The sequence below is a fragment of the Haemorhous mexicanus genome, chromosome 28 (genome assembly GCF_027477595.1).
Source record: "Haemorhous mexicanus isolate bHaeMex1 chromosome 28, bHaeMex1.pri, whole genome shotgun sequence".
In the NCBI taxonomy this organism is placed as follows: Eukaryota; Metazoa; Chordata; class Aves; order Passeriformes; family Fringillidae; genus Haemorhous; species Haemorhous mexicanus.
The window spans coordinates 829,582-853,284 of NC_082368.1; the positions used below are offsets into that span (position 1 = coordinate 829,582).

Consider the following 23,703-nt stretch of genomic DNA (forward strand, 5'->3'; position numbering starts at 1 on the left):
CGGCAGCCCCCACCCCATCCCCAAATCAGTCCCCAGCTCAGCGCCCAGGCCTGGCCACAACAGCTCTTTATTGACAGCACAGAGGGAGCAGCTCCAACCTCACCATTACTTCCACAGCTTCTTGATAGACATGTTCTTCTCACTGTCCTTCTGCATCACCTGGGGGGAGGGGACAGGGCTGGGTCCATTCAGTGCCCAAATTGGGTATTAATTACCCCCAAAACACCCCAAGACCCCAGCCCTGCACAGGGAGGGCTCAGCAGCCTCTCCCATGTCACTCACATGGTGAGAACCCCCTTGTTTGTGCTCCTGGCAAATTCCACCCAGAACACTTTGTGCCCCCATCACCCCCCAGTGTCACCTCTCCCCTGGCACCCACCTTGGCCACGGCCATCTCAAAGTCCTCCTGTGTGACGTGCACTCTCCTCTCCCTCAGTGCATACATCCCCGCCTCTGTGCACACACCCTGAGAAGACAGGAGGGGAGCATCAGCCAGTGCCCCCCATGGCAGCCCCATGTCCCCAGAGTCCCCAGCTCACCTTCACCTCAGCCCCCGAGGCCCCTGGCATCAGCTCCGCGATTTTCCGCAGGTTGATGCCCCGGGTCAGATTCATCTTCCGGGAGTGGATCTTGAGGATGTCCAGGCGGGCCTGAAGCAGGGGAACAGGGAGGGTTGGAGCTCCCGGGGACAGGGTGGGGACAGCAGGGAGTGGCTCTGGTACCTCCTCATTGGGAGGGGGGAATTCAATTTTCCTGTCGATGCGGCCGGGGCGCAGCAGGGCTGAGTCCAGGATGTCGATCCTGTTGGTGGCCATGATCACCTGCACAGGGGGACAAGGGGACAGCTGTCACCATGCGGGCACCGCAGGGCTGGCAGGACCCCAGGCAGGGCTGTCCCCCCCTACCTTGATGTTCTTGGTGGCCTCGAAGCCATCGAGCTGGTTGAGGAGCTCAAGCATGGTGCGCTGCACCTCGCTGTCCCCACCGGAGCCGCCCTCCAGGCGGGAGGAGCCGATGGAGTCGATCTCGTCCATGAAGATGATGGAGGGCGCGTGCTCCCGCGCCATCACGAACAGCTCCCGCACCATGCGGGCCCCTGCGAGCAGGGGGCTTAGCCTGGCACCAAGCCCACACAGCCCCCTGGAGCCCCAGAGCCACCCCGGTACCTTCCCCGATGAACTTCTGCACCAGCTCAGAGCCGGAGACGCGGATGAAGGTGCAGTCGGTGTGGTGGGCCACAGCCCGCGCTAGCAGTGTCTTCCCCGTGCCAGGGGGGCCGTAGAGCAGAACCCCCTGCAATGGCCACATGGCCCCTCAGAGCCTGCCGGGGACACAGGCCAGCCCAGGGCCCCCAGAGCAGCACTTGCCTTGGGCTGGGCGATGCCCAGCGCCTCGAAGAGCTCCGGGTGCTTCACAGGCAACTCGATGACCTCCTTGATCTCCTTGATCTGCTTGTCCAGGCCCCCGATCATCTCGTAGGTGGAGTCTGGGACCTTCTCCACCATCATGAGAGACACCAACGGGTCCACCTTGTTGGGCAGGATCTTGTGCAGGGTGTAGCTGTCGTTGCGCAGGGCCACGCGGCAGTTGGGGGTCACCTGTGGGGACAGCACACAGGGGAGTGTCCCTGCCAGCCCTGGGGACCCCCCACAGCCCCGAGCCACTCACGTCGTTGATGTCAATATTCTTGTCCACATCCACCACGAACTTCCCCTCTGGGTGCACCTGTAAAGGAACAAAGACCCCGAGGAGTCACTTCCCTGGGAATTGCCTGCTAAAGGACATCCCCATGACCTGGGAGGAGTAGCAGCCAGGAGCTCCAACCCCACTGGACACCCCGGGGCAGCCCCAGGCCCAGAAGAGCCATCCCAACGGTTTCCTCTGCACAAGGAGCTCCCACCCCACGTCTCCGAGCTGTCCCATCCCTGTGGGGACACAGAGCTGTCCCCCAGCCCAGCCCTGTCACCTCGTACCTTGACCAGCACCTTCTTCTTGTCCATGGCTCTCACCACCTCTCCCACGTAGGATCCCTGCTCCTGCAGCAGCTGCAGCTCCTCCCGCAGCAGCCGCACTGGAGAGGGACAGCTCAGCACCAGCCCTGCGAACTGCAGCCCCAAGGCGCAACCCAGAGCCCCCAGGCCCAGCCCAGTACCCCTCATGCCCAGCCTAGAGCCCCCAAAGCCCAGCCAAGAAGCCTTTGGGCCCAGCCCAGAGCCCCCTGGGCCCAGCCCAGGGCAGTGGGAGGAGCTGCAGGCCCTACCCTTGGCGTTGAGCTCGTTCCTCTGTGCTTGCAGCCGCCGCAGGTTCTGGCTCTTCTCGTTCACGATGAGCTGCAGGGAGAGGCTCTGCTGAGTGACCTCGGGCTCAGGCACACCCAGCACAGGGAGTTGTGGAATGCTTTGTGTTGGAAAAGATCTCAAAGCTCATCTCATCCCACCCCTGCCATGGCAGGAATGCCTCCCATTGTCCCAGGCTGCTCCCAGCCCCAACGTCCAGCCTGGCCTTGGACACTGCCAGGGATCCAGGAGCAGCCCCAGCTGCTCTGGCACCCTGTGCTAGGGCCTGCCCACCCTAACAGGGAACAATTCCTCATTCCCAATATCTCATCCAGCCCTGCCCTCTAGCAGCTGTGACAGGGACCTGGACAGGAGCAGCCCTCAGCTCAGAGCACAGCCCCAGCTTGTGTCGCCAGAGAGGGTCCTGCCTGCCCACAGCCCTGGGACATGGGCAGGGACACAGGCACACCATCCCGGCTGGAAGCACAGTGACACGGCCGCGGTGTCCCCCGCAGCTGTGCTCACCTGGAGCTCTTCGATCTTGGACAGGTAATACTGCCGGAGCCCCGAGCCGCCCTTCCCGTCGTCCATCTCCATCTGGGACAGCAGAGCTCAGCGCCGCCGACACCCCCCGCACCGCGCCGGCCTCGGGGCAGTCCCGCTTCCCCCATCACCACCGCCGGGCCGACTCCTGCCTCCTCTTTTCCCTCCTCCCATCCCGGTCCCAGCCCCCGGTTCCCCTTCCGGCGCGGGTCCCGAGTGTCCCTCCCCTCTCCTCACTTCCTGCCCGACACCCCCAAGCCGAGTCCTGCGTCCCCGTGTCCCGTTCTCTCAGCGGTGCACACAGCAACCCCAGCTCCCGCTCCCCTGAGAGCTCCCTGATCCCGATCCCGATCCCGATCCCGGTCCCGGTCCCGTCCCGCCGCTCAGGCACCGCCGCCTTCCCCAGACCCGCCTAGTCATGCCGCTGGCATGCCCCGAGCAGCCCCGGCCGCAGCACAGTCCGGGGCAGCCCGAAGCGCCCCGAGTCCCTCCCGGAGCTCCGCGGGTTCCCCTATCCCGGTCCGGCCCATCCGCACCTGCTCGGCCCCGTCTAGCGCCATCTTCTCCGCCGGCATCGGGCCCCAACAAAGATGGCGGCCGCCGCCTTCCGCTGCCCGGGCCCTGCCGCTCAGCTTGACGGCGTCACTTCCTCCTCCGAAAAAGACACAGCCGGGCGGAGCAGTGCGCATGCGCAATCACTCCCGTCTGGACTGCGCTGCCATCTTGGGGCGGTCGAAGGTGATGTGTCCGTGGGTAAAGCATCGGAGGGGCCGGACAGGGTTGTGATCGCGCCACCGAGTGGGACTGTTATTGTTCACCTCACCTCCGCGGGACCCGTTATCCTTCTCCTTCTTCCGCCCTCAGGCTGTGGAGGAGGGCTGCGCCACTCCTAAAATGGCGGCCAGAGCAGGAGGAAGCGGAAGCTGACTGTTCGCGCAGGGCACGCCGGGAAGGCGGTGCGGGCACGCGGCGGGACCGGCACGGGGACCGGGACCGGGAGCAGGAGCAGGAGCAGGAGCAGGAGCAGGAGCAGGAGCAGGGTCAGGGTCAGGGTCAGGGTCAGGGTCAGGGTCAGGGTCTGGGTCTGGGTCTGGGTCTGGGTCTGGATAGGGGCCGGGGCCGAGGGTCGGATCGGTGTCCCGGGGGCGGTGGCTCGGGCGGGGGAAGAGGGTACGGGGGTGTCAGGGCCGAGGGGATGTTGAGCCCGGGTGGTCGGAGGCTTCAGCAGAACAGCGGGGTCGGGATGCGCCTCGGGGGCAGCGGGTGCGGGTGGGCCTGAGGGGGCAGTGGCAGGAGCGGCGACGGGGTGTTGGGGGCGCAGTTGGAGAGGGACTGGAGGGGTACTGGGTGAGTACTGAGGATGTACTGGGAGGGCAATGGGGGGGGACTGTACTGGAGGGGCACTGGCAGGGGTAACGCGGGGACCACAGAGAGAGAGCTGAAGAGACACAGGGGACGCTGGAAAGACACTGAGGGAACACCGAGGGAGGCCGGGGCCCCCCAGGTCCCCAGGCCCCCCCTCAGCTCCGTGTCCCTCCAGGCCCGAGCCCTCGGCTGACAGCACATCCCAGGCCCCCGAGGGGCCGCCCCGCCCCCACCATGGGCAAGAAAAGTAAACTGGGCAAGAGCCGGCGGGACAAGTTCTACCACCTGGCCAAGGAGACAGGTGAGGGCCTTGCCTGGCGCTGGGGACGGGGGCCTGCGGCCCCGGGCACCCCCAGAACCACCCTCCTGCTGCCCTCCAGGCTTCCGCTCCCGCTCCTCCTTCAAGCTGCTGCAGCTCAATCGGAAGTTCCAGTTCCTGCAGAAGGCCCGGGCCCTGCTGGACCTGTGTGCGGCCCCCGGCGGCTGGTGAGTGGGGACAGGCCACCACAGTGCTGCCAGCTGGCCTGGCGGTGTCCCTGCGCTCTGTGTCAAACCCTGAGAGCACAGTGCCGGGCTGAGAGCTCTGCTGGGGCCCTGCTCATCTCTGCTTCTCTCTGTTCTTCCCAGGCTCCAGGTGGCTTCCAAGTTCATGCCAGTGTCCAGTCTGATTATCGGTGAGTGGTGGCGCTTGGCAGGAGCTGGTGACAATCTCTGGGTGTCACAGACAGAGGGGATCCTGGCAGGAGTGGGGGGCTGGCTGGGGAAGACACTTGGGGTGGGATGGAGCCTCTTCTGAGGGGCTTTGCTGTGTTTTTTCAACCAGGGGTAGATTTGGTGCCCATCAAGCCCATTCCCAACGTGGTGACCCTGCAGGAGGACATCACCACCGAGAAGTGCCGCCAGGTACTGCCCAGGGTCACCTGGGGCCCTGCAGGTCCCCATGGTGGCAGGGGGGTCACAGGGGATGGGCTGGGGTCCTCGGTAAGGGACAAATGGATGTCCCTGTCTCACAGGCCCTGCGCAAGGAGCTGCAGACCTGGAAGGTGGACGTGGTGCTGAATGATGGAGCGCCCAACGTGGGAGCCAGCTGGGTGCACGATGCCTACTCCCAGGGTGGGGACACAGGGACAGCTCACTGCTCCTAGAGAGTTACAGGCTGCTGTGGCTAGGGAGGGACCTTAAAGCCCATCCAGTGCCATCCCTGCCATGAGCAGAGATACCTTCCCCTGTTACAGGGTGCTCTAAACCCTGTCCAACTTGGTCTTGAGGATGGGGCAGCCGTAGCTTCTTTGGGAAACCCATTCCAGCTTGTCTCTACCGTCCTAGGGAAGGATCATTCCCTCACTCTCTCACTCCTTGTTCTCTCCTGCTGCAGCCAACCTGACCCTCATGGCTCTGAAGTTGGCCTGTGAGTTCCTGTGCAAGGGTGGCTGGTTCATCACCAAGGTGTTTCGTTCCCGGGACTACCAGCCCCTCCTGTGGATCTTCCAGCAGTTCTTCCAGAAGGTCCAGGCCACCAAGCCCCAGGCTTCCCGCAATGAGTCTGCTGAGATCTTTGTGGTGTGCCAGGGTGAGCAGCCAGGGCGACCTGGAGGGGCTGGGATGGGGCTGGGAGAACCTGCGGGTGGCTCTGATCCCTTCGTTCTGGGTGGTTCTGACCCCTCCATCCTAGCAGGAATGATTCTGATCCCTCCATCTCAGCAGGAATGGTTCTGATGCTCCCATTCTAGAAGGAATGGCTCTGCTAGCTGTGATTCCTCCATCCTAGGAGGAATGGTTTTCATGGTGTTAATTCCTTCCTGGGACAGTGGAATGGCTCTGAGCCTTCTCAGAAAAGTAGCTCTGATTCCTCCGTTCTGGATGGCTCTGACCCCTCCATCCTGGGAGGAGGGGCTTTGCTGGCTGTGATTCCTCCATCCTAGGAGGAATGGTTTTGATGGTTCTAATTCCTCCTGGGACAGTGGAATGGCTCTGAGTCCTTTCTCCCCAGAGAAGTAGCTCTGATCCCTCCATCCCAGGACGAATGGTTCTGATTCCTGCATTCTGGTTGGTTCTGATTCCTCTGTCCCAGAGAAATGACTCATGGCTCTCATCTCTCCATCCCAGGTTATCAGGCTCCAGACAAAATTGACAGCAAGTTTTTTGACCCCAAATATGCCTTCAAGGATGTGGAGGTTGTCACCAAGTCTGTCAGTGAGCTTGTCAGCAAAAAGAAGCCCAAGGTATCAGCAAGGCCAGACACAGATGGAACTGTGTCTAAAGAGGCTGTGATAATTAAAACTTCAGGAGAATGCAAGATTTTGTCATGGGAAGTGTTGGAAAAGCCAGTTTGGGGGAGGTTTGAAGCCCTAAAATCACTGAAGTGGGGATTGTGAGGTTGAGGCTGGGTCAGTTAAACCCTACAGGGATTGAGCTCAGGGTTTGTGTTTCTCTGAGGTGGCTTTAGGATAGGAAACCTGTCAGGCAGTTTTAACTGAGTGTAGAGCTGACACAAACCTGCCATTGTCGCTCTTGTGTCTGGGCTGGGGCTGGTGACAGCTTCTAGCTCAGGTTGACGTTGGAAGCAATTTCTGAAGTCCTCAAGAACAACCCACAGACACATTTAGGTGGTCACTGCAGCAAGACATGAGTTAGGTGACCCCATGCCCCGTTCAGGGTTGGTGGTGTCTGCCTGTCTGTCCCCTGCCCTGGCTGCCACAGCTCCTTTTCCCCCAGGCCGAAGGCTACGCCGAGGGTGACACCACCCTGTACCACCGCTTCACCCTCATGGACTTCCTCAAGGCTGCCAACCCCGTGGACTTCCTCTCCAAGGCCAACGAGGTGAGTACCTGCAAGGACTCTGTCCTGTGGAGGGGAGGCTGGGATTTAAATTTAAATCCCTTTTCCTGCACCAGATCACCCTGGGGAATGGGGAGCTGGAGAATCACAGCTCCACCACGGAGGAGCTGCGCCAGTGCTGCAGGGACATCCAAGTGCTGGGCCGCAAGGAGCTCAGGTGCTGGGGAACACTGGGGCAGCCACACCCCCAGCTGGGCCTGGGGGGGCAGCCACACCCCCCTGCTGGCTGTCCCTAACAGCTGCCACCCCACCCAGGGCCCTGCTGAACTGGAGGACGAAGCTGCGGCGGTTTCTGGCCAAGAAGCTGAAGGAGCAGGCAAAGGAGTTGGATATCAAGTAGGGCCAGGGAGCAGGGCTGTCCCCAGGCTGAGGTGGCCTGTCCCCGGGCTGGGGTGGGCTGTGCCCAGCACAGCTCCTCTGAGCTCCTTCCTTTTGGCAGCTTGAGCTCCGGCGAGGAGGAGGAGGGCAGGGAGGAGGAGAAGAAGGAGAAGATGGAGGCGAAAGCTGCAACTGCTGAGGAGGAGAAGGAGCAAGAGGAGGTGGAGCTGGCTTTGGCTGAGATGAAGGCCAAGGAGCTGGCAGAGCTGAAGAGGTAGAAAGAGGAGGAGGGATGGGGTTGCAGCCATGGAGACAAAGGGCAGTGTCAGCCTGTCCCTCTGCTGGTGGGGGGTCATGGGTTTGGGGTCCTTGGGCTCCTCTGCTCCTCCAGGCAGTTGTTCCAGGGTGTCCAGCACTGGGCACCTCTCTCAGGGTACTGCCAGTGGGGTGCCAGGGGACGAGCTGTTGGCATCTTTGTGTGTAGTGGAGATGGTGTGGCCTCATTCCTTTGCCTCCTCCAGGAAGAAGAAGAAGATCCTGAAGGAGCAGAGAAAGCAGCGGGAGCGTGTGGAGCTGAAGATGGACTTGCCTGGAGTGTCCATCGCCGACGATAGTGACACCAGCATGTTCTCCCTGAAGAGCATCCACAGGACCCCGGTGGGTGGGGAGCTCCTGGGGACAGCAGGGTGAGGCAGGGCCTGGCTTTGTCATTTGTGTCACTTGTGTGACTCTGTAAGCTGTGCTGCAGCTGCTGGATGAGCTGTCTCGCGGGGACATGGCCTCTGCTGATGCCCTGCTGGAGATCAGCCCTGGGGACGATGACATTTACGTGTCGGATCACGACGAAGAGGATGATGTGTCCCTGGCCAGCGACCTGGACCCAGAGGAGCTGCTGGAGATCGAGGCCCGGCAGCGGAAGCTGCAGCGGGAGCAGCGGGGGAAGAGGTGAGAGGGGAGAGACCCCCTGGGGCAGGGGCTGCCCTGGGAGCAGCTCCAGGACCCAGCCAGGGCTGGGGACACTGATCCTGCTGCTCCGGGTCACAGGACAAAGTTTAAGCAGAAGGAAGAGGAGGAGGAGGAAGGGCAGGAAGTAGAGAATCCCCTGCTGGTGCCCCTGGAGGAGAAGTCGGTGCTGGAGGAGCGACAGACCAGCCTGTGGTTTGGAAAGGTGAGTCCCACTTGTGGGGCAGGAATGATGGGGCAGCCTCAGCCCCAGCAGCTTCCCTGGACTGCCCTGGGGCTGACCCCCCCCACCATCCCTGGGGCTGACCCCCCTGCCATCCCTGGGGCTGACCCCCCGCCAGGCCTGCCCTGGGGCTGACCCCACTGTTGCCCATGCCAGGACGCCTTCGCTGGCATTGAGGATGATGCAGATGAGGAGCTGGAGCTGGGCCAGGCCCAAATGTTGGCTGAGAGGCAGCGTGAGGCTCAGAGAGGTGAGGGGACATAAAGGGACAGTCCCACAGCTCACTGTGGGGCACTGGGTCCAGCCGCAACGGGGATGCTGCCCTGAGCAGCAGCATGGAATGGTTTGGGTTGGAAAGGACCTCAAAGAGCACCAAGCCTGGCCATGGGCAGGAACACCTCCCACTAGACCAGAGGTTGATCCCAGCCTATGTCATTAATGAGCTGTCATTAGTGGTGTGTTAATGAGAAGGATCTCTAGAAGAGGGTCTGCCTCGGCTTTGTCTCACCCAGTGTTTCCCATTCCCAGACAAAACAACAAAGAAGGGTCAGAAGAAGAAGAAGGTGGTCCAGGAGGAGGCTCCAGCTGAGCCCAGCCCTGCAGCAGCCACAGCTCCTGATGCCAGTGAAGCTCAGGAGGAGCACAGCAGTGATGATGACAGCAGCAGTGAGGATGAGAGGTGAGGGCTGAGTGGGATCTGGGTGTCCCTTCAGCTCCACAGTCCTGGAGAGCTGAGGGGAGCCCAGCTCTGCCCACTGCTCTCCACAGGCCACTGGCACCGGTGGGGAGGAAGCGGGGCCGTGTCGAGCCCTGTGGCTTTGAGGTGGTGCCTATTGAGAAGCCAGGTGAGTGGGGGGCCATGGGGTTGTCTGAGGAGGGATGGGAGGCAGGGACAGACGTGGGGCTCTCTCGGGAAGGACAGGAGAGGGGGGCAGGGACAGGCCTGGTGCTCCCTCGGGATGGACAGGAGAGGGGGGCAGGGACAGACCTGGGGCTCTCGGGAAGGACAGGAGATGGGGGGCAGGGACAGACCATGCTCCCCAGGGCTGCTCCCTGGCTCTTGGGCTGCAGCCAGACCAAGCTGTCCCATGTCCCACAGTGAAAAGAGTCCTGGATGCTGAGGGCCTGGCCCTTGGCTCTGTCATTGCCACCTCCAAAAAGGCCCGGCGGGACCTCATCGACGACTCCTTCAACAGGTACCAGCTGGGGGCTGCAGGAGCTCTGCAGGGTTTGCTCCCTAGCAGGGACACGTGTAGTGGGGCCCCATGTCCTGCTCACAGATCTACCGGGCCCTCCAGGTACTCGTACAACGAGGAGGAGGGGGAGCTGCCCGAGTGGTTCACGGAGGAGGAGCGGCAGCACCGGCGCCGGCAGCTGCCCGTGGACAAGCAGACGGTGGAGGCCTATCGGCAGCGCTGGAAGGAGATCAACGCCCGCCCCATCAAGAAGGTGGCAGAGGCCAAGGCCCGCAAGAAGAAGAGGGTGAGTTGGGGGGGGCTCCCAGGGGTGCCCTGACTCCTCTCCCAGCACCTCAGTCCTCCCTCTGATCCCCCTGTTCTTCCTCCAATTCCCCTGTCCCATCTCTGACCCCCCCTGTCCCATGTCATTCCCCATCCTTTTCTGACCCCCTCTTGTCCCATCTCGGACCCCTCCATCCCACCTCTGACCTCCCTCCCCCCCAGTTCCTCTTCCAATTCCCCTGTCTCGCCTGTGACCACCCCCTCTGATCCCCCATCCTTCCTCCAACCCCTGTCTCTCCTCTGACTCCCCTGTCCCACCTCTGACCCTCTGTCTCTCCTCTGTCACTGCCGGCTGTCCCCCAGATGCTGAAGAAGCTGGAGCAGATGAAGAAGAAGGCCGAGGCTGTGGTGAGCACCGTGGACATCTCAGAGCGGGAGAAGGTGGCCCAGCTGCGCCGGTGAGTGGCCAAGCCAGGATCCAGTTCATCCCTTTGTGGCTGGGCTGGCTGGTGGGGCCGTGTCCCTGCAGCCACTGGGACAGCTCTGTGTCCCCAGCCAGGCTGAACTGGGGGTGGCAGAGCCAGAGGATGGGTGGGACCCAGTGTTGTCCCAACACCAGATTTGGTTTTTGTCCCACCCAAACTCACTCTGACCTTTGTCCTTCTTCTGCAGCATCTACAAGAAGGCTGGGCTGGCCAAGGAGAAGCGCCAGGTCACCTACCTGGTGGCCAAGAAGGGCGTGGGACGCCGGGTGCGGCGTCCCCCTGGTGTCAAGGGCCAGTTCAAGGTGGTCGACAGCCGCCTCAAGAAGGACGTGAGGGCTCAGAAGCGCAAAGAGCAGAAGAAGAAGCACCACAAGTGAGGTGGGAGTGGCTCCATCCCCAGCAAGGGACTCTGCTCAGGGCACAGGGCTGGCTCCTGTGCCCCACTGCCACCTCAGGAGCCCTGGGCGACAGGGTGGGGCTTGGCCACCTCTTGCTTAGTCCCTTAGTCCATGCCTTGCTGTGGCAGTGCCTCATGCCCTCCCATGGGCACAGAGGGGTCATTTGGCCCCTGGTGCTGCAGCCCTGGCCCCTGGTCACAGCTCCAGGTGTCACCAGGCTGGCTCTGCTGGGTGACTCCCCCTGGGGACATCACAGGAGCATCCACATCAGCCCCAGCTGTCCCCAGGGAGAGTGTAGCTTCGGGGGACACCCCTAGGCCAGATTTGTCACTGAGGTGGCAGAACAGTGGTGGCTCTGCCCGGAGCAGCTGCTCAGGACAGCAGAGTTTAACCTGTTTAAGGCTGTGTTAGGCCTGGGTGAGGTGAGGGACCTGTGCTGCACGTGTCCCCTTATGCCACGTCACAGGCAGAGAGGGCACTGCTGGCTGTGTTCTGTACAGCTGCTCATGCCTCGAGAGCCCACCCAGCTTTGTCTGACGGGGATTGATTCTCCTGACATTCACCTGCTGTCCCAGGCCACAGCAGCCACCCTGTCCCCTCTGTCCCCACCCCCTTCTCCCTCAAGGAGAAGAAAGACCAAGAGTAAAGAAGTGCTTGACTGCATTGCTTTATTTAAACCCAGGGCAGGAGCTGGGGTCCACGAGACCCTAGCTTCTCCCCAAAAGGCACCTGACTGGTTGTGGTGGGATTGCAATGTCCCCAAGTCCCTCGTGCTGACACTGGCATTGTGTCAGTGCTGGGGAGGAGGCTGGGGTGGCACTGTGGATCCCAGGGTGGGTGAGGGGTGGTGGGGACATCCAGGGAAGCTCTGGCACGAGGAAGGAGCTCTGGGTCCCCTTCAGGTGCTGTGGGGAGGGGAGAGGCCAGAGCTGGCACCCCAGAGCCCCCGTGCAGGGTTGGCAGGAGGTGATCTGAGGGTGCCCCTGTGCAGTTCCCACTGTGGCTGCTCAGCCAAGTCCGTGTGTGTCCTTGGGCCTGCAGGAGCCCCTTGGCTGCAGATCCTAGGAGGGGAGCTGTGGCTCCATCCAGAGGGGCCCTGCTGGGGGCCAGTGCTGCTGGGAGGGTCTCTGGGCCACCTCCTGCTGCCGTGGAGGGTCCGGACCATGGCCAGGGTGGGAGCAGAGGCCCTCAGCTGTCCCAGTCCCTGGTGCCTGCAGGAGCTGGGGCAGGGGCAGGGATGGGGTGCCAGGCTCCAGGCCGAGTTAGACGTTTTCCTTCTCTTCAAAAGGCAGTATGGGGGTGCTGTGAGAGGAGAGTCCCCAGAACCCCCTCCACCACCCTTGCTTGCCCCTGACCCTCTGGCTGAGCCCCATCCCCTGTGTGACCCCAAAGCCCCAGCGGGGAGCTCCAGGGGGTCGCTGGAGGAAGGCCAGGGCTGATAGAGGCTGAGCCCCCTCAAAGAGGCACAGCATCTCCAGAACCCCCAGCCTGCACACCTGGGCAGGCTGCCAGTACCAGTCCCTGACCTCTGTCCCCAAGCTCTGCCCAGCAAATCCCCAACAATCGGGGCAGGACTCCAGGATGGGCTCCTCTGTCCCCACTCCCTCCCCTCCTTCCCCTGGGGACCTGGAGGGTGGGTGGGTCCCCATCAGGGTCCTGAGGGTGGTGGGGTGACCCCTGGCCTGGCAGGCTCAGCCCCTACCTGAGCTGGGGGGTGCAGTGTAGGCCACATCCACACGGTCACCTGCAATGGGAAGGGCTGTGACCATGGGCCTGGGAGGAACTGCTCCATTAATTAGCCAAAGCTCATCAGTGGGAGCTGGGAGATCAGCCAGACCCCGCTGAGCCCTTGGGGCTGCCCGGCTGGCAGCAGGGCCAGGGGGCATGGCTCTGCAGGGCTCACCTGTCTCGTAGTAGTCGTAGAGGGACACAGTGGCCGGCTGGAGGTTGCTCACCACAAAGTCCTGCTGGGCTCAGAAGGAAAAGGTCTTCTCCTCCTGGCTCAGCTGTGGAGACAGCCCAAGGGGGAAGTGTAGCCACCCACCATGGGGAAACCCCCCCACATCCCAGGGCTCCTGCTCCTGTTCCCATCTCACCTGGTCCAGATAAATGGTCACCTGGTCAGGCTGCACCTCCACCTTCTTCACCAGGTTCTGCCTCTTCAGCTGCAGGGACATGGCTCAGGAGGGGCCACAGCTACTCCATGGGTGCACAGCACCCCGAGCAGGTGTCCCTCTATGTCCTACAGCCCCCAGGCAGGGACCTGTGGGATGGGGTATCCTAAAGGGGGGCGGGGGGCTCCTCACCTCCACCGTGGATTGCTTGTCCGGGCTGTAGCCCGATGGCAGCTTAGCCTCGATGACAACCATGTTGGTGGCAGGACGGTCCCCGCTGTACCTGCAAGGGCAGAGCCCCGGGGTGGGCTTAGGGAATCCCTCCCTCCCTGGCTGCTGCTGTCCTCCCCAAACCCGGGACAGTCCCTACCGCGCCCAGAGGCGGAGCAGGAACCGTGAGTTCTTTGTGCCCAGCAGCTGCTCTGTCTCCACCCGCAGCTCAAAGGCCCCCGTGCTGGGCGGGGGAGGCACATTATAGCGCAGGATCACCTGGGGGACAGCACAGGGTGAGCCCAGTGAGAGCATAGGGCCCAGGACAGGGAGCCCAGGCTGTACCCACCTGTGCCAGGGCACAGCCCTGCCCGCAGGCTCGCAGCCCGTAGGTGCCTGGCAGCTCGTGCAGGGCTGCCTGCTGCAGCACCAGCCGGTTGCTGCTGTCCAGCACAAAGTCCTGTACTGTCCCCATGGGCGATGTCACCGTCACCATGATGTCCCCGTTGCTGCCATAGGTCAGGGCTGCATATTTGGCCAGGGCTTGCAGGGCCACCACGGTGTCCTGTGCACGGGGACAGTGCCAGGGTCATCCCTGAGCATGGCTCCCAGGAAGGGCCAGTTTGGAGCAGCCCCTGGAGCCCAGGGCTGGTACCTGCGTGGAGGCAAAGCCCCCGTAGGGGTTCTGCTGCCTGCAGAGCCAGCGGACGATCTGGGACGCTGTCCCCAGGTCAGCAGGGGACACGGAGGGCTGGGACAGGTAGGCCAGCAGGACATAGGCTGTCATCTCCACCTCGGCTGGCGCAGCCGCAGCCCAGGACAGCTCCAAGGCCTTCTGAGCCTGCCCCTTCCTCTTCCAGTAGAGCTGCCCATCTGTGGGAGAGGGAGGGCAGCTCAGCCTGTGCTGCAGGCTGGGCTGGGGTCCCTCCCAGTGGGGGCACTGCCCACAGTGCCCTGCCTGGGCAGTACCTGCACTGACACTGTGGTGGGCCAGGCGCTGCAGCTGCGCCTGCTGCTGCTCCCGCAGCCCTGCCAGCCCGAACACGTAGGCCAGCAGGGCTTGTGAGTAGGGGTCATCCGTGGGAGAAGCCTCCAGGCACTTGAGGGCCGAGCTCAGCACAGGCTCCTGGCGTTGCAGCAGAGTCAGGAGCCAGCCCAGGGCATGGGACTCGCTCAGAGACCCCAGTGCTGCCCAGTGTGACCAGCTGTGCCCGGTTCATGCTGGTGGCCTGGAAGAGCCAATCCCTGTCCCAGCAGCTGTCCCCACGCCACCAGTCCCTGTGGGGAAGAAAGGTCCATCCTCACCAGCGTGGGCAGTCCCAGCTCCAGCATCGCGGCCGTCACATACGCCGAGAGTGAGAGCTCGTCTGAGACACCACCCTGCAAGGGGACAGGGGGACACGGGTCCAGCCAGGCTGTGACACCAACACAGGGACACCCCCACTGCCCAGACCACGCTCTGGGTCCCCACCCCAGCCCTGCCCCACCTGCAGGGCGTTGTTGAAGAGTTTGCCCACGCTGTGGAAGCAGCCGCTCTTCTTCTGGCGCTGCTGCAGCCACCGCAGTGCGTCTGTGATGTGCCGCTCCTCGATGGCCACATAGGCTCGGGCTTGCCCAAAGGACTTGAGGACAAACGCTGTCAGCCTGGAGCCAGGGAGACATGAGAGGGCTGAGGGTCAGCACTGGGGCTCCCTGGGTGGCAGGAGAGCCCTGGATGCAGCTGCAGAGCCCTCACCAGGTATTGCCCGTGGAGTCGCTCTTCCCAAAGGCACTGTAGGAGCCATCGTCATGTTTGTACAGCAGCTCCCGCTGGTACCCTGCAGGGGAACATGGGCACAGGGTACTATGGAGTGTGCCCAGGGGAGCCAGGTGGAGTGAGTAGGGGGCTATGGGACAGTGGTGTCCCTGCCAGGCGGGGAGTCAGGCTCCCACTGACCGCTCTGCAGGAACCCCTGTGCCTTGGCACGGATGTCTGGCAGCAGCTGCCCTGTCTTCTCCAGGTACTGCTGGATGTAGATGTTGGGGGCAAAGTGAACCATGTTCTGCTCCCCACAGCCATAGGGCATGGCCAGGAGTCTGTCCAGGTTCTGCAAGGCATTGCCCAGGATGTCACCTGTGCCAGAGGAACACATCATCAGTTGTGTCACCTCTGCCACCAGCACCTGTGTCCCCTTCCGTGTCAGCTCTGGGTGGTCCTATGTCCTGCTGAGCCTGGGGACCTCTGTATCCACCCTGTCCCCCATGATCCCCAGGCCCCCCCCCCCCCACCCCGGCCTGTCCCTTACCTATCACGTTGATGTGGACTCTCTGGGAGCTCTCCAGGATGTTTGCAGGAATCTCCAAGGACACTTCTTCAGCACCTGTGGGGACAGAGGGCCATGACCGTGGGAATACCCAGCTCTTCCCAACCTGTCCCGTGGCAGCCTCTCCCACCCTGTTCCTGCCCAGACACCCTGACCCTTGACTCCTCTGGTCTGGTGGCCCATGTGACCAGTGGCCAAGCACCCCTGCCACATCCCACGGCACTGCCCAACACCCCTGGCCAGTCCTACCTTCCTGGCAGAGCAGGGAGCTGTGAGTCTTCTCCACCAGGATCCCCCCGGGCTGTGAGGAAGCAGCACCAGAGTCAGTCAGGAGGGACCTGCCTGTCCCCCAGTCCCCTTCATGTCTGGGTGCTCTCCCACTGCCTCCTGAGGGCTGTTTGCACCCTGCTCCCAAATCCATCCCATTTTCCTCCTCCACAACCCTCTGACCTGCACCAGCAGGGGCTTTATCACGGTGTCCACGCGGCCCTGGGCCGGCACCAGGGGCAGCTCATTGCCACAGGGCTCAGTGGAGCTGAGTGCCTCAGTGCTTACAGTGATGTTCACCTCCCCTGAAAATGCAAACACGGCCCTCAGTCCCCAGGGAGCCCCCAAACCTGAGCACAGCCCCTTGGGCTTGAGGTGGGGCTGGCTGGACTGGCTGGGGGTCCCCAGGAAGGGTGGGAGTGGAGCGAGGGAGAACTCCCCAGGGGCCGCGGGGTTCCTGCCCTCCCAACCCCATCCCCTGAGGGGTCCCTGGGCAGCAGGACGGGGTGGTGGCATCTCTGTACCCAGGCTGGTGGCTCGCACGCCCCACTGGAAGGTCTTGGCTTCATCTGCACAGACACAGCCCCTGTAGGTGTCCCCTGCACTCAGTGACATCTCCAGCTCTGCCGACTCTGCCAGTGTCACCTGAACCTGCGGGGCACAGCCATGGCTCCCTCAGACCCCAGAGCCAGGGTCACCTCCCCAGCCTCCTCGAACCTGCCAGAACATGGCACAGCTCCATCAGCCCCTGGCACAGCCCCGGGTCCCCTGCCTGTCCCCACTCACCCGCAGGCACTGGCGCAGGTAGTTGAAGACAGTGGCCCTGAGGGTGAAGCTCTCGTGGCGCACCACAGCGTAGGGCAGTGCCAGCTCCACGAAGAATGGCTGGAAGGCTGTGAGGGTGACAGGAGGGGACAGCCCCAGGCCCTGCGGGGCTGTACAGAACATCCCGGCCTCCCACTCTGTGATGGCATCAGGCACTGTCGCCATCACCTCGGCAGAGCCACTCTCCCTGAGTGGAGAACGTCATGAGGCCACCCCACCACGGCTGGTGGCATGGCCTGAATGGCACCACTGTGACACTGCTGGTGCTAGCCCACGGGAAGAAGGAGTCCTGAGGACTCCCGTCCCTTGGGAGCTGTCCTCTCACCCCACAGGGACCAGGTCCCACAGCCACGTCTCTGGGAAGTACGTCCGGGGTGCTGGGGGCTCTTCCCCGTCCTCAGTGCCTGGGTTGGCTGAGCTGAACACTGTCATAACCTCCGGAGGAATATTGCTTCCCACCCCCATACGGGCTTGTATCATGAATCCTGGAAAAGGCAAAGCAAAACTTGGGAGCGTCAGGGCTCAGCTGGATCTTGCCTGCAGTCACCACAAGGGTGACCAAAATCCTTTTCCATCCTCGTCCATCCTCTTTGATGCCGAGGGTGTTTTCTGGATGGCTCCCTGAGGGCACAGCATCCAGGACTGGCCACCAGCTCTTTGCTCTTTTCAGCGCAAGGGCTGTGCTCACCTCCAGGACCTGGCATCCCAACAACGGGGAGCCTGGGCGGGCAAGGCTCCTTGGTCTTGGTGAAGAGCTTCAGTGCTGCATCCTATGAAAAAGGAGAGGTTATCCATTCCCCCCAGCCAGCAGGAAGAATATCCCCATTCCAGCAGTGAGTAGTCCCAGGGCTTCAGAATACAAGTGGAGAAGGAGCCTGGGCTTGGCAGGAAAGGGAAGTCCTTTGCCATAGGTGTGGCTTTCCCAGCACTTGGGAGAAGCATGGACAGCTCTGGGACGGGGAGGAACTGGGAGGCCCTTGGGCTTCACCTGGAATAACTGGTAGGGTTCCCTCTTGGAGTCCTGCCAGTCAAAATCACATAATGGATCATCCTGGATGCTGTGGGGATAGTTGAATTCAGGCAGTGCTTTGTAGACCTGGGAATAAAGACATGCAAAACCCTCATTTCCAGAGCGCAGGGCTCTGCCCACTGCAGCACTGGGTCTGTGTGAGGGACACTTGAGCCAATACCATCCCACCCCAGCCCAGGCTGCTCCTGGGACTGCAGGGGGACCCCAGGCAGGGCCAGCACTCACGGCCTCGGCGTTGAGCTCAGCCTCGGGCTTCAGGAGCAGCACACTGCGATCCACGGCTCGCACAGCACACAGGGAGCCCGGGGCAGCCCGCAGCTCCAACCTTAGCACTGCCCCTGGCAGGGCCCTGGCCTCGGAAAACGCCATCTTCACCTGCACAGGGACACCAGGGGACAGAGGGCAGTCACCTCCCTTGGAGGGCAGGACTGAGCCACAGGTAGGGAAGGCTCTTAGAGTGTTTGGGAGCAGGGAATTGGTTGGGAGACCATGATGGTGATGCTCCTGGGGTGGGATGGATCCCAAGGCAGGCAGCCATAGACAGCCCAACTCCTCTCACCTGGTTGGGGAAGCACTTGGCCACAGAGAGCTCAGTGACATCAGCCACCATCTCGCCACTGGGCAGCAGCACGTAGACCAGAAGCCTGGCCATGGGCGCCAGCTCCAGCCCGATGGGCAGCTCCAGGGAGAGGGAGGCTCTCTGTCCTGGGCCGTGGAAAGGGGTGGGATGTTACCCTGAGAAACTGCAGCTGCTCCAGCCCTGGAAGTGTCCAAGGTCAGGCTGGACAGAACTTGGAGCACCCTGGGAGAGTGCAAGGTGTCCCTACCCAGGGCAGGGGGATGGAATGGGATGAGCTTGGAGGCCCCTTCCAACCCAAAGCATTCATGGCTCTGTGAGGAGCAGGCACAGGGAGCAGAGCCCCTCCATGCCATGGGACGTACCAGGCTCTGCAGAGACCTCTTTCCTGAAGATGCTGGTAATGGACCCCTTGGCCAGGACCTGCAGAGGGCGTGAAAACAAAACTGATGCTGAGTGTGGAATCAAAGTTCCCTGGTGGAGGATGGACCCAGATGAGAGTTCTGGGATGATTTTTGACCATGCCCAGTCTCCAGCCCCCCCAACAGCTCCCATGGGGGTGCAGGCCCAACAGTGGCAGCAGCCACCTCCTCTGACAGGTCCCTCAGTCTCTCCATGACAGGTTGATCATTGTCCTGTCCCTGGGGACACCACCATGAACGTGTGTGGAGACGTGGCCCTTCCCACAGAACCGCCCTGATTCCTGCTGCCCTCCCTCCCTGGGCCGGGGCTCACCATGAAAACCAGATCCAGGCTCTTCAGTCCAGTGCCCAAAGCCTCCTTGCCAAAGATGTAATCCACGTGGACCAGCTGGGAGTGGCCGCAGGGCAGCTCCCCGTGTGGGGCGCGGATGTGCAGGAAGCTCCCACTCTTGGACGAGTAGGGCACGGCTGTCAGAAAGGCACCTCGGGGCCTGAGTGAGCCCTCCTGGCTCTCAGCTGTCCCGTTGACTTCAGCCTGAGGTGGGAATCAAGGGGTGAATTCACCAGCAGCCCCTGAGGCTGGTGCAGCTCCCAGGCCCCACCCCATGGGAGGAAGCAGCTTGGGACCCCCGAGGGGGGGACAAGGGTGGGACACTTACCTGCAAGGAGACCAAGTAATTTCAGTCAGAGGTGTCCAGCTGGAAGGAGGCTCTCCCTGAGCTGTCTGTCAGGAAGCTTTGTGTCCTCTCTTTTCCCTGGATGCTGACTGAGAGCAGGACCTGCCTCTGGGGCAGCCCAGAGCCATCAGCTCCCTGCAGCCGGATCTGGTCGGGAGGGAACGGGGGATGCTGCAGTGTGGGGCTGCAGCTGGGGCAGAACAGGGCTGGGGTGGGCAGGAGCAGGGCTGGGAGCAGAAGGGGCAGGTGAGCCCCTCGGGGAGAGGGAAGCCCTCGTTACCATCCCGCTGTAGGGGAGGCCTGGCTTGTAGGCATGATCAGGGTTCTCAAAGGTGACCATGACTCTTTTGGGTAAAAACTTGCAGCTCTTGGTGCTCTTCATCTCCAGCCCTGTGGAGAGTGAGTGGGGAGTTCACGGTGTTGCAGGACACAGGGCATAGCATAGCTCTGGCCAGTGCCCCTGTCCCTGTGCAGAAAAGGTCCCTGGACATTTGGGCTTTCCTCCAGCACAGTGTGCATCTCCTACAAGAGCAGCATGAGCCCTGTGGAATATTCCAGTCCTAAAGCTGGGGTGCAGCTGGGGCAGACACTTCAGAAAAGATTCTTCACCCAAGGACCATCATGAGGGGCCCCTGGGGCGCTGGGCACAGGGTCAAACCCTGCTCTCCTCCCTCTGGCCAGGCCAGGCACTCCTGGTGTGACAGGCGGTGAGTGAGGGATGAGCCGGGGCGCAAAGCCACCCCAGCAGCCTGGCTGAGCCCACTCACTCTGCACTGCCAGGGCTCAGCTCCCAGCACTGCCACAGCTGCTGGATTGTGGAACGGCATTTTTCCTCTGCTTGGAATTCCAGGTCTTGCCAGGCTGACCTGACTCACACCCCCACCCAAACCCCACCCCTGCATGTGCATCCCTAAATCCCATCGGCGCTTTTGGGTGTTCCTGGAGAGCATCAATCCCTTGGGAGCACGGAGGAATGGCCACACCCCCATCCCCACCTGTCCCATCCTCCACCAGCGATGCCTCGACTTCAAGTTCCTTCCTCGAAAATGAAGCCCAAATCATCTCCTCGGAGGCAGCCAATGAAACCTCTGTGGAAAAGCAGCCGTTCTTCTCTGTCTGGAGGGAAAATCAACCCCATCAGCAGCATTCCTGGGAAGGAGCCCCCCCAGGGACAGGCCAGCCCTGGCCACACTCACCTGCCCCGTAACCCGGGTGCAGGTCATCCTCCTCTGGCTAGACCAGTGCCTCTGGCTGAGGCACAGGTCAGCCTGGACCTTCCCCTGGACAGGCTTCCCGTAGGTGTAGCTGTGTGGGGACAGGGGAGAGAGAGGCTGTGCCGGGAGCCCCCACTCTGCCGGATCCCTCCCATTCCCCCCGTTCCCTGCTCCCCTCTCACCGCCCGCAAATCTCCACCGGGAACTTCTCGTCCTGCTCCCACAGCACGCTGGGAAGGTGAATGGTCACCTCAAACTTGGGCAGCACTGTAGACAGGCACAAGGACACAGGGGGGTCACTCCCAAGACAGTGACAACATCTCCTGGGTGGCTGCAGGGGGTCGGGACCTGCTGCCCATGGTGGGGTCCCACTACCCTGTGCCCAAGTACCATATTCCTCCACGCTGAAGGAGTGGCTCTTCCCCTCCGCGCTGATGGTGTAGGTGCCCAGGGCCGGCTCCGAGGCCAGCGGGAGGGACAAATCCACGATTCCCTGCCGAGGGCTCAGCTCCCGCCACTGTGCGATGCGATTCCCACTGGGATCCTGGCAGGGACATGCGGGATCAGGGCCCAGGGAGCCCGCAGACAGCCCTGGCTGTGCCCTGTGTCCCCTGTGCCGGCCCCCGAGCCCGCCTCACCCCCTGCGGGTCCCAAACTGACCTTCAGGAACACCAGGGGCAGCTGGAAGGCAAAGAGAGGATGGTCAGAGGAGCAATTCCATTCCCTGGGGTCTCAGCAGCGTGGGCATGGCATGGGTGGGGCAGAGGGAGGGTGGGATGCTGTGAGCTTCACAGGTGCTCAAGGTGCTCTGGGATGGATTTCGAGCCTGGCCGTGGGATGGAGTTTGAGCCTGGTTCTGGCACTGCCAGCGTGGCACAGAGAGGTGGCATCTCCCAGTGCCTTAGGAAGGGTCCAGAACCCCTTTAACCTGGGGACATCCTGCACTTGCAGGGACCCCAGTGGTTGCTCAGGGGTGCCAGAGGCTGAGCCTGCCGGTATTCCTGGTGTCTGGTGCCTTGATGGTATGAGCAGATTCCCCACTTCCCACTCACCAGGGCTGCATCCCTGCCCGGGAGCTGGCACGGGCACATTCCCATGTCACACGTGCTCTCCGCTTTCTCCTGATCCTGCTGCAGCCCTGCCCAGCACGGGGCATCCCTGCCCCGGGGGCAGCTCCGCGGGCAGAGCTGGCCGGGGCAGCATTCCCGAGGGGAAAGGTGACTCCCACAGCTCTCCCACGGCCACTGGGACACTGCAGGGAGCCCTTGTCTCCTCCCCGGGCCCCAGACCTGCTCTCACCTTCTGGCTGCTGGGGGTCAGGTCTTTATCCAAAGAGACGACTCGGAACTTCACTGGGAAAGGAAACGGAGATGGAGCAGCGCCTCCATTGCAGGCAAGGGGATTCCCCGTGGGAAGGTGGAGGGAAACCCACCCTGAGCCCTGCCCTGCCCCCAGCAGCACGGCCTCTAGAGAGCCTGGCACTGCCCTGTGCCCACACTGGGCATTCCAGGACATCCCGGGATAACCCCTCACTAGAAACCCCGGGATAACCCCCCCAGGACATCCCGGAATAACCCCTCCTGGTACATCCCAGGATAACCCCTCGCAGAACATCCCGGGATAACCTCCCCCCCCGGACATCCCGGAATAACCCCTCCCGGTACATCCCGGGATAACCACCCCGCCCCCCCAGGACATCCCGGGATAACCCCTGCAGGTTCCAGGCAGTGCAGAGCAAGGCTCGGCCCCCTCACCCCTGTCCCTCACCAGGGCTGTCCCCGGGGCAGGGGGGGTCCCTCCTGCCCCCTCACCTTCCTGCCCGGGTTTGTAGACAGCCTTGTCGGTCTGGATGAAGACCCGGGGGCTCGGAGCTCTCAGCATCACCTTCTTCTTCTCGGAGACATCCAGGGACTGTCCTCGGATGGAGACATGCAGGGCCGCGATTTCCTCCTTCCCTTTGGCGGGGGCTGGAGCCTGCGGGGGGATCAGCGGGCTCGGGGTGGGGACAAGGATGGTGCCCGGGTGACCCCGAGCACGCCCAGCCCCAGGACCCCCCCCACAGTCAGGGACCATTCCAGCCGAGATAACCTGAATCCAGCTGAGCCTGAATCCATGGGGGAACCCAACAATCAGGGGTGGAAAACAATCAGGGCTGGCTTTGTCAGCGCAGGGTGAGACCCTGCCACAAGATGGGGAGCTCTGTCCCCAGCTCTGATGGAACAGCCTGGAGGGCCCCCCGCCTGCTCCCGGCTCTTTGGGGTGACATTGGGGTGACACTCACAGGGAAGGTGACGTTCAGGTACAGGTGAGGCTCCAGGACCTCTCTGTTCAGCAGGGTGGTGGGAGGGGTCCCGCTGTCCCCCTGCAGCTGGACACGGAGCTGGACAGGCCCCTGGAGGTCACTGAGATGCACCCAGAGCGTGGCAGGGTGGGGGTGGTACAGCACAGCTGGGGACACCACCACGTAACTCCTGGCAGGGACAAGGGACAGGAGAGCCCTGGGCTGAGGCACATCCCCACGGAGACCTGAACAGCCCCTGGGAGGACAGGAATTGCCCAGGCTCCCCTCTCTGCTGCTGGGCTGCCCTGGGCTCCTCTGCTCAGCTCTGCAGGTGAGGGAACAACAGCTCCTTGGAGCCACCAGGGCCACCAGGGCCATCGGGGCTGTGTCCTCAGTGCTCCTGGGAAGGGAGAGCCCCCAGCCTGAGCAGCTGGGGCACCCTGGGCAGCAACCAGGGCATGGGAGGGATCGAGTGCCACCAGGAACTGCCAGGGAGCAAAGGTTAAAGCACCCAGCAGGCACAGGAGGGACTCAATCCCACCAGGAACTGCCAAGAGGCTCAAGCCCAACCACCCAGCAGGCACAGGAGGAACTGAATCTCCCCAGGAGAGGATGAAGCCAAGAGGCTGAAGCTCAACCATCCCACCAGACACAGGAGGGATGGAATCCCCCCAGGAACTGCCAGGGAGCCAAGTTTAAAGCACCCAGCAGGCACAGGAGGGATTGAATTCCCTGGGAACTGCCAAGGTTAAACCACCCCAGCAGGGACAGACGGACATAGAGGGGACTCACGGTGCTCCAGAGACCCCGGATGAGAGGAGCAGGATGGTGAAGAGGATGGGAAGGGCTGGAGACATCATGTCTCCATCTGGATGTGGATGTTGGGAACAGCCACAGCCTCCCCCTGCAGTTCT

General features: G+C 62.6%; 3 protein-coding genes across 7 annotated transcripts; 1 reads left to right on the plus strand and 2 right to left on the minus strand.

Moving 5' to 3' along the window:
• Positions 1-49: 49 nt before the first annotated feature.
• Positions 50-3,508, minus strand: PSMC5 (proteasome 26S subunit, ATPase 5). The gene is made up of 12 exons (XM_059869518.1): positions 3,356-3,508; positions 2,802-2,873; positions 2,261-2,330; positions 1,974-2,071; positions 1,669-1,725; positions 1,368-1,598; positions 1,167-1,293; positions 906-1,096; positions 723-821; positions 540-650; positions 380-466; positions 50-159 (listed from the first exon to the last, which is right to left on the minus strand). The coding sequence occupies exons 1-12, from the start codon at positions 3,506-3,508 to the stop codon at positions 106-108; spliced, it is 1,350 nt and encodes a 449-aa protein (XP_059725501.1). The 3' UTR covers positions 50-105.
• A 193-nt stretch (positions 3,509-3,701) lies between these two features.
• FTSJ3 (FtsJ RNA 2'-O-methyltransferase 3) lies at positions 3,702-11,519 on the plus strand. 5 transcript variants are annotated; one of them, XM_059869512.1, is made up of 22 exons: positions 3,702-3,859; positions 4,360-4,485; positions 4,565-4,670; positions 4,812-4,858; positions 5,008-5,087; positions 5,198-5,297; positions 5,560-5,754; positions 6,291-6,406; positions 6,900-7,004; positions 7,079-7,179; positions 7,278-7,358; positions 7,462-7,614; positions 7,862-7,997; positions 8,089-8,285; positions 8,385-8,508; positions 8,683-8,776; positions 9,055-9,205; positions 9,295-9,371; positions 9,626-9,722; positions 9,825-10,008; positions 10,350-10,444; positions 10,659-11,519. In XM_059869512.1, exons 2-22 carry the CDS (start codon positions 4,419-4,421, stop codon positions 10,846-10,848), a joined length of 2,496 nt encoding a protein of 831 aa, XP_059725495.1. In that variant the 5' UTR covers positions 3,702-3,859; positions 4,360-4,418; the 3' UTR covers positions 10,849-11,519. The 5 variants fall into 5 exon arrangements, with proteins under 5 accessions (XP_059725495.1, XP_059725497.1, XP_059725496.1 ...); XM_059869514.1 differs by having other exon boundaries at positions 3,722-3,871; XM_059869513.1 differs by having other exon boundaries at positions 3,727-3,865.
• An 11-nt stretch (positions 11,520-11,530) lies between these two features.
• Positions 11,531-23,692, minus strand: LOC132339316 (alpha-2-macroglobulin-like protein 1). The gene is given in 36 exon segments (XM_059869511.1): positions 11,531-12,148; positions 12,572-12,613; positions 12,773-12,875; positions 12,966-13,034; positions 13,176-13,266; positions 13,354-13,472; positions 13,543-13,758; positions 13,849-14,066; positions 14,163-14,319; positions 14,499-14,573; positions 14,681-14,837; positions 14,929-15,010; positions 15,130-15,306; positions 15,479-15,553; positions 15,746-15,797; positions 15,947-16,068; positions 16,288-16,414; positions 16,550-16,775; positions 16,914-17,073; positions 17,277-17,358; positions 17,577-17,684; positions 17,844-17,993; positions 18,178-18,323; positions 18,561-18,618; positions 18,931-19,152; positions 19,277-19,441; positions 19,575-19,684; positions 20,290-20,410; positions 20,491-20,599; positions 20,691-20,775; positions 20,899-21,052; positions 21,169-21,189; positions 21,808-21,860; positions 22,320-22,482; positions 22,790-22,979; positions 23,582-23,692. Coding segments are annotated over 36 exon segments (4,290 nt in total). The 5' UTR covers positions 23,650-23,692; the 3' UTR covers positions 11,531-12,131.
• Positions 23,693-23,703: the final 11 nt, after the last annotated feature.

What these genes read in the sequence shown, in the direction of transcription:
- PSMC5 (XM_059869518.1), bottom strand. Translation starts at nt 3,508, where the DNA reads ATGCGCACTGCTCCGCCCGGCTGTGTCTTTTTCGGAGGAGGAAGTGAC. An exon ending in CCAAGATCGAAGAGCTCCAG is followed by an intron (nt 2,331 to 2,801) that starts GTGAGCACAGCT and finishes CTCTCCCTGCAG; the next exon opens with CTCATCGTGAACGAGAAGAG. An exon ending in AGAAGAAGGTGCTGGTCAAG is followed by an intron (nt 1,726 to 1,973) that starts GTACGAGGTGAC and finishes GTTCCTTTACAG; the next exon opens with GTGCACCCAGAGGGGAAGTT.
- FTSJ3 (XM_059869512.1), top strand. Translation starts at nt 4,419, where the DNA reads ATGGGCAAGAAAAGTAAACTGGGCAAGAGCCGGCGGGACAAGTTCTAC. An exon ending in CCACCTGGCCAAGGAGACAG is followed by an intron (nt 4,486 to 4,564) that starts GTGAGGGCCTTG and finishes GCTGCCCTCCAG; the next exon opens with GCTTCCGCTCCCGCTCCTCC. An exon ending in CCAGCCTGTGGTTTGGAAAG is followed by an intron (nt 8,509 to 8,682) that starts GTGAGTCCCACT and finishes TGCCCATGCCAG; the next exon opens with GACGCCTTCGCTGGCATTGA.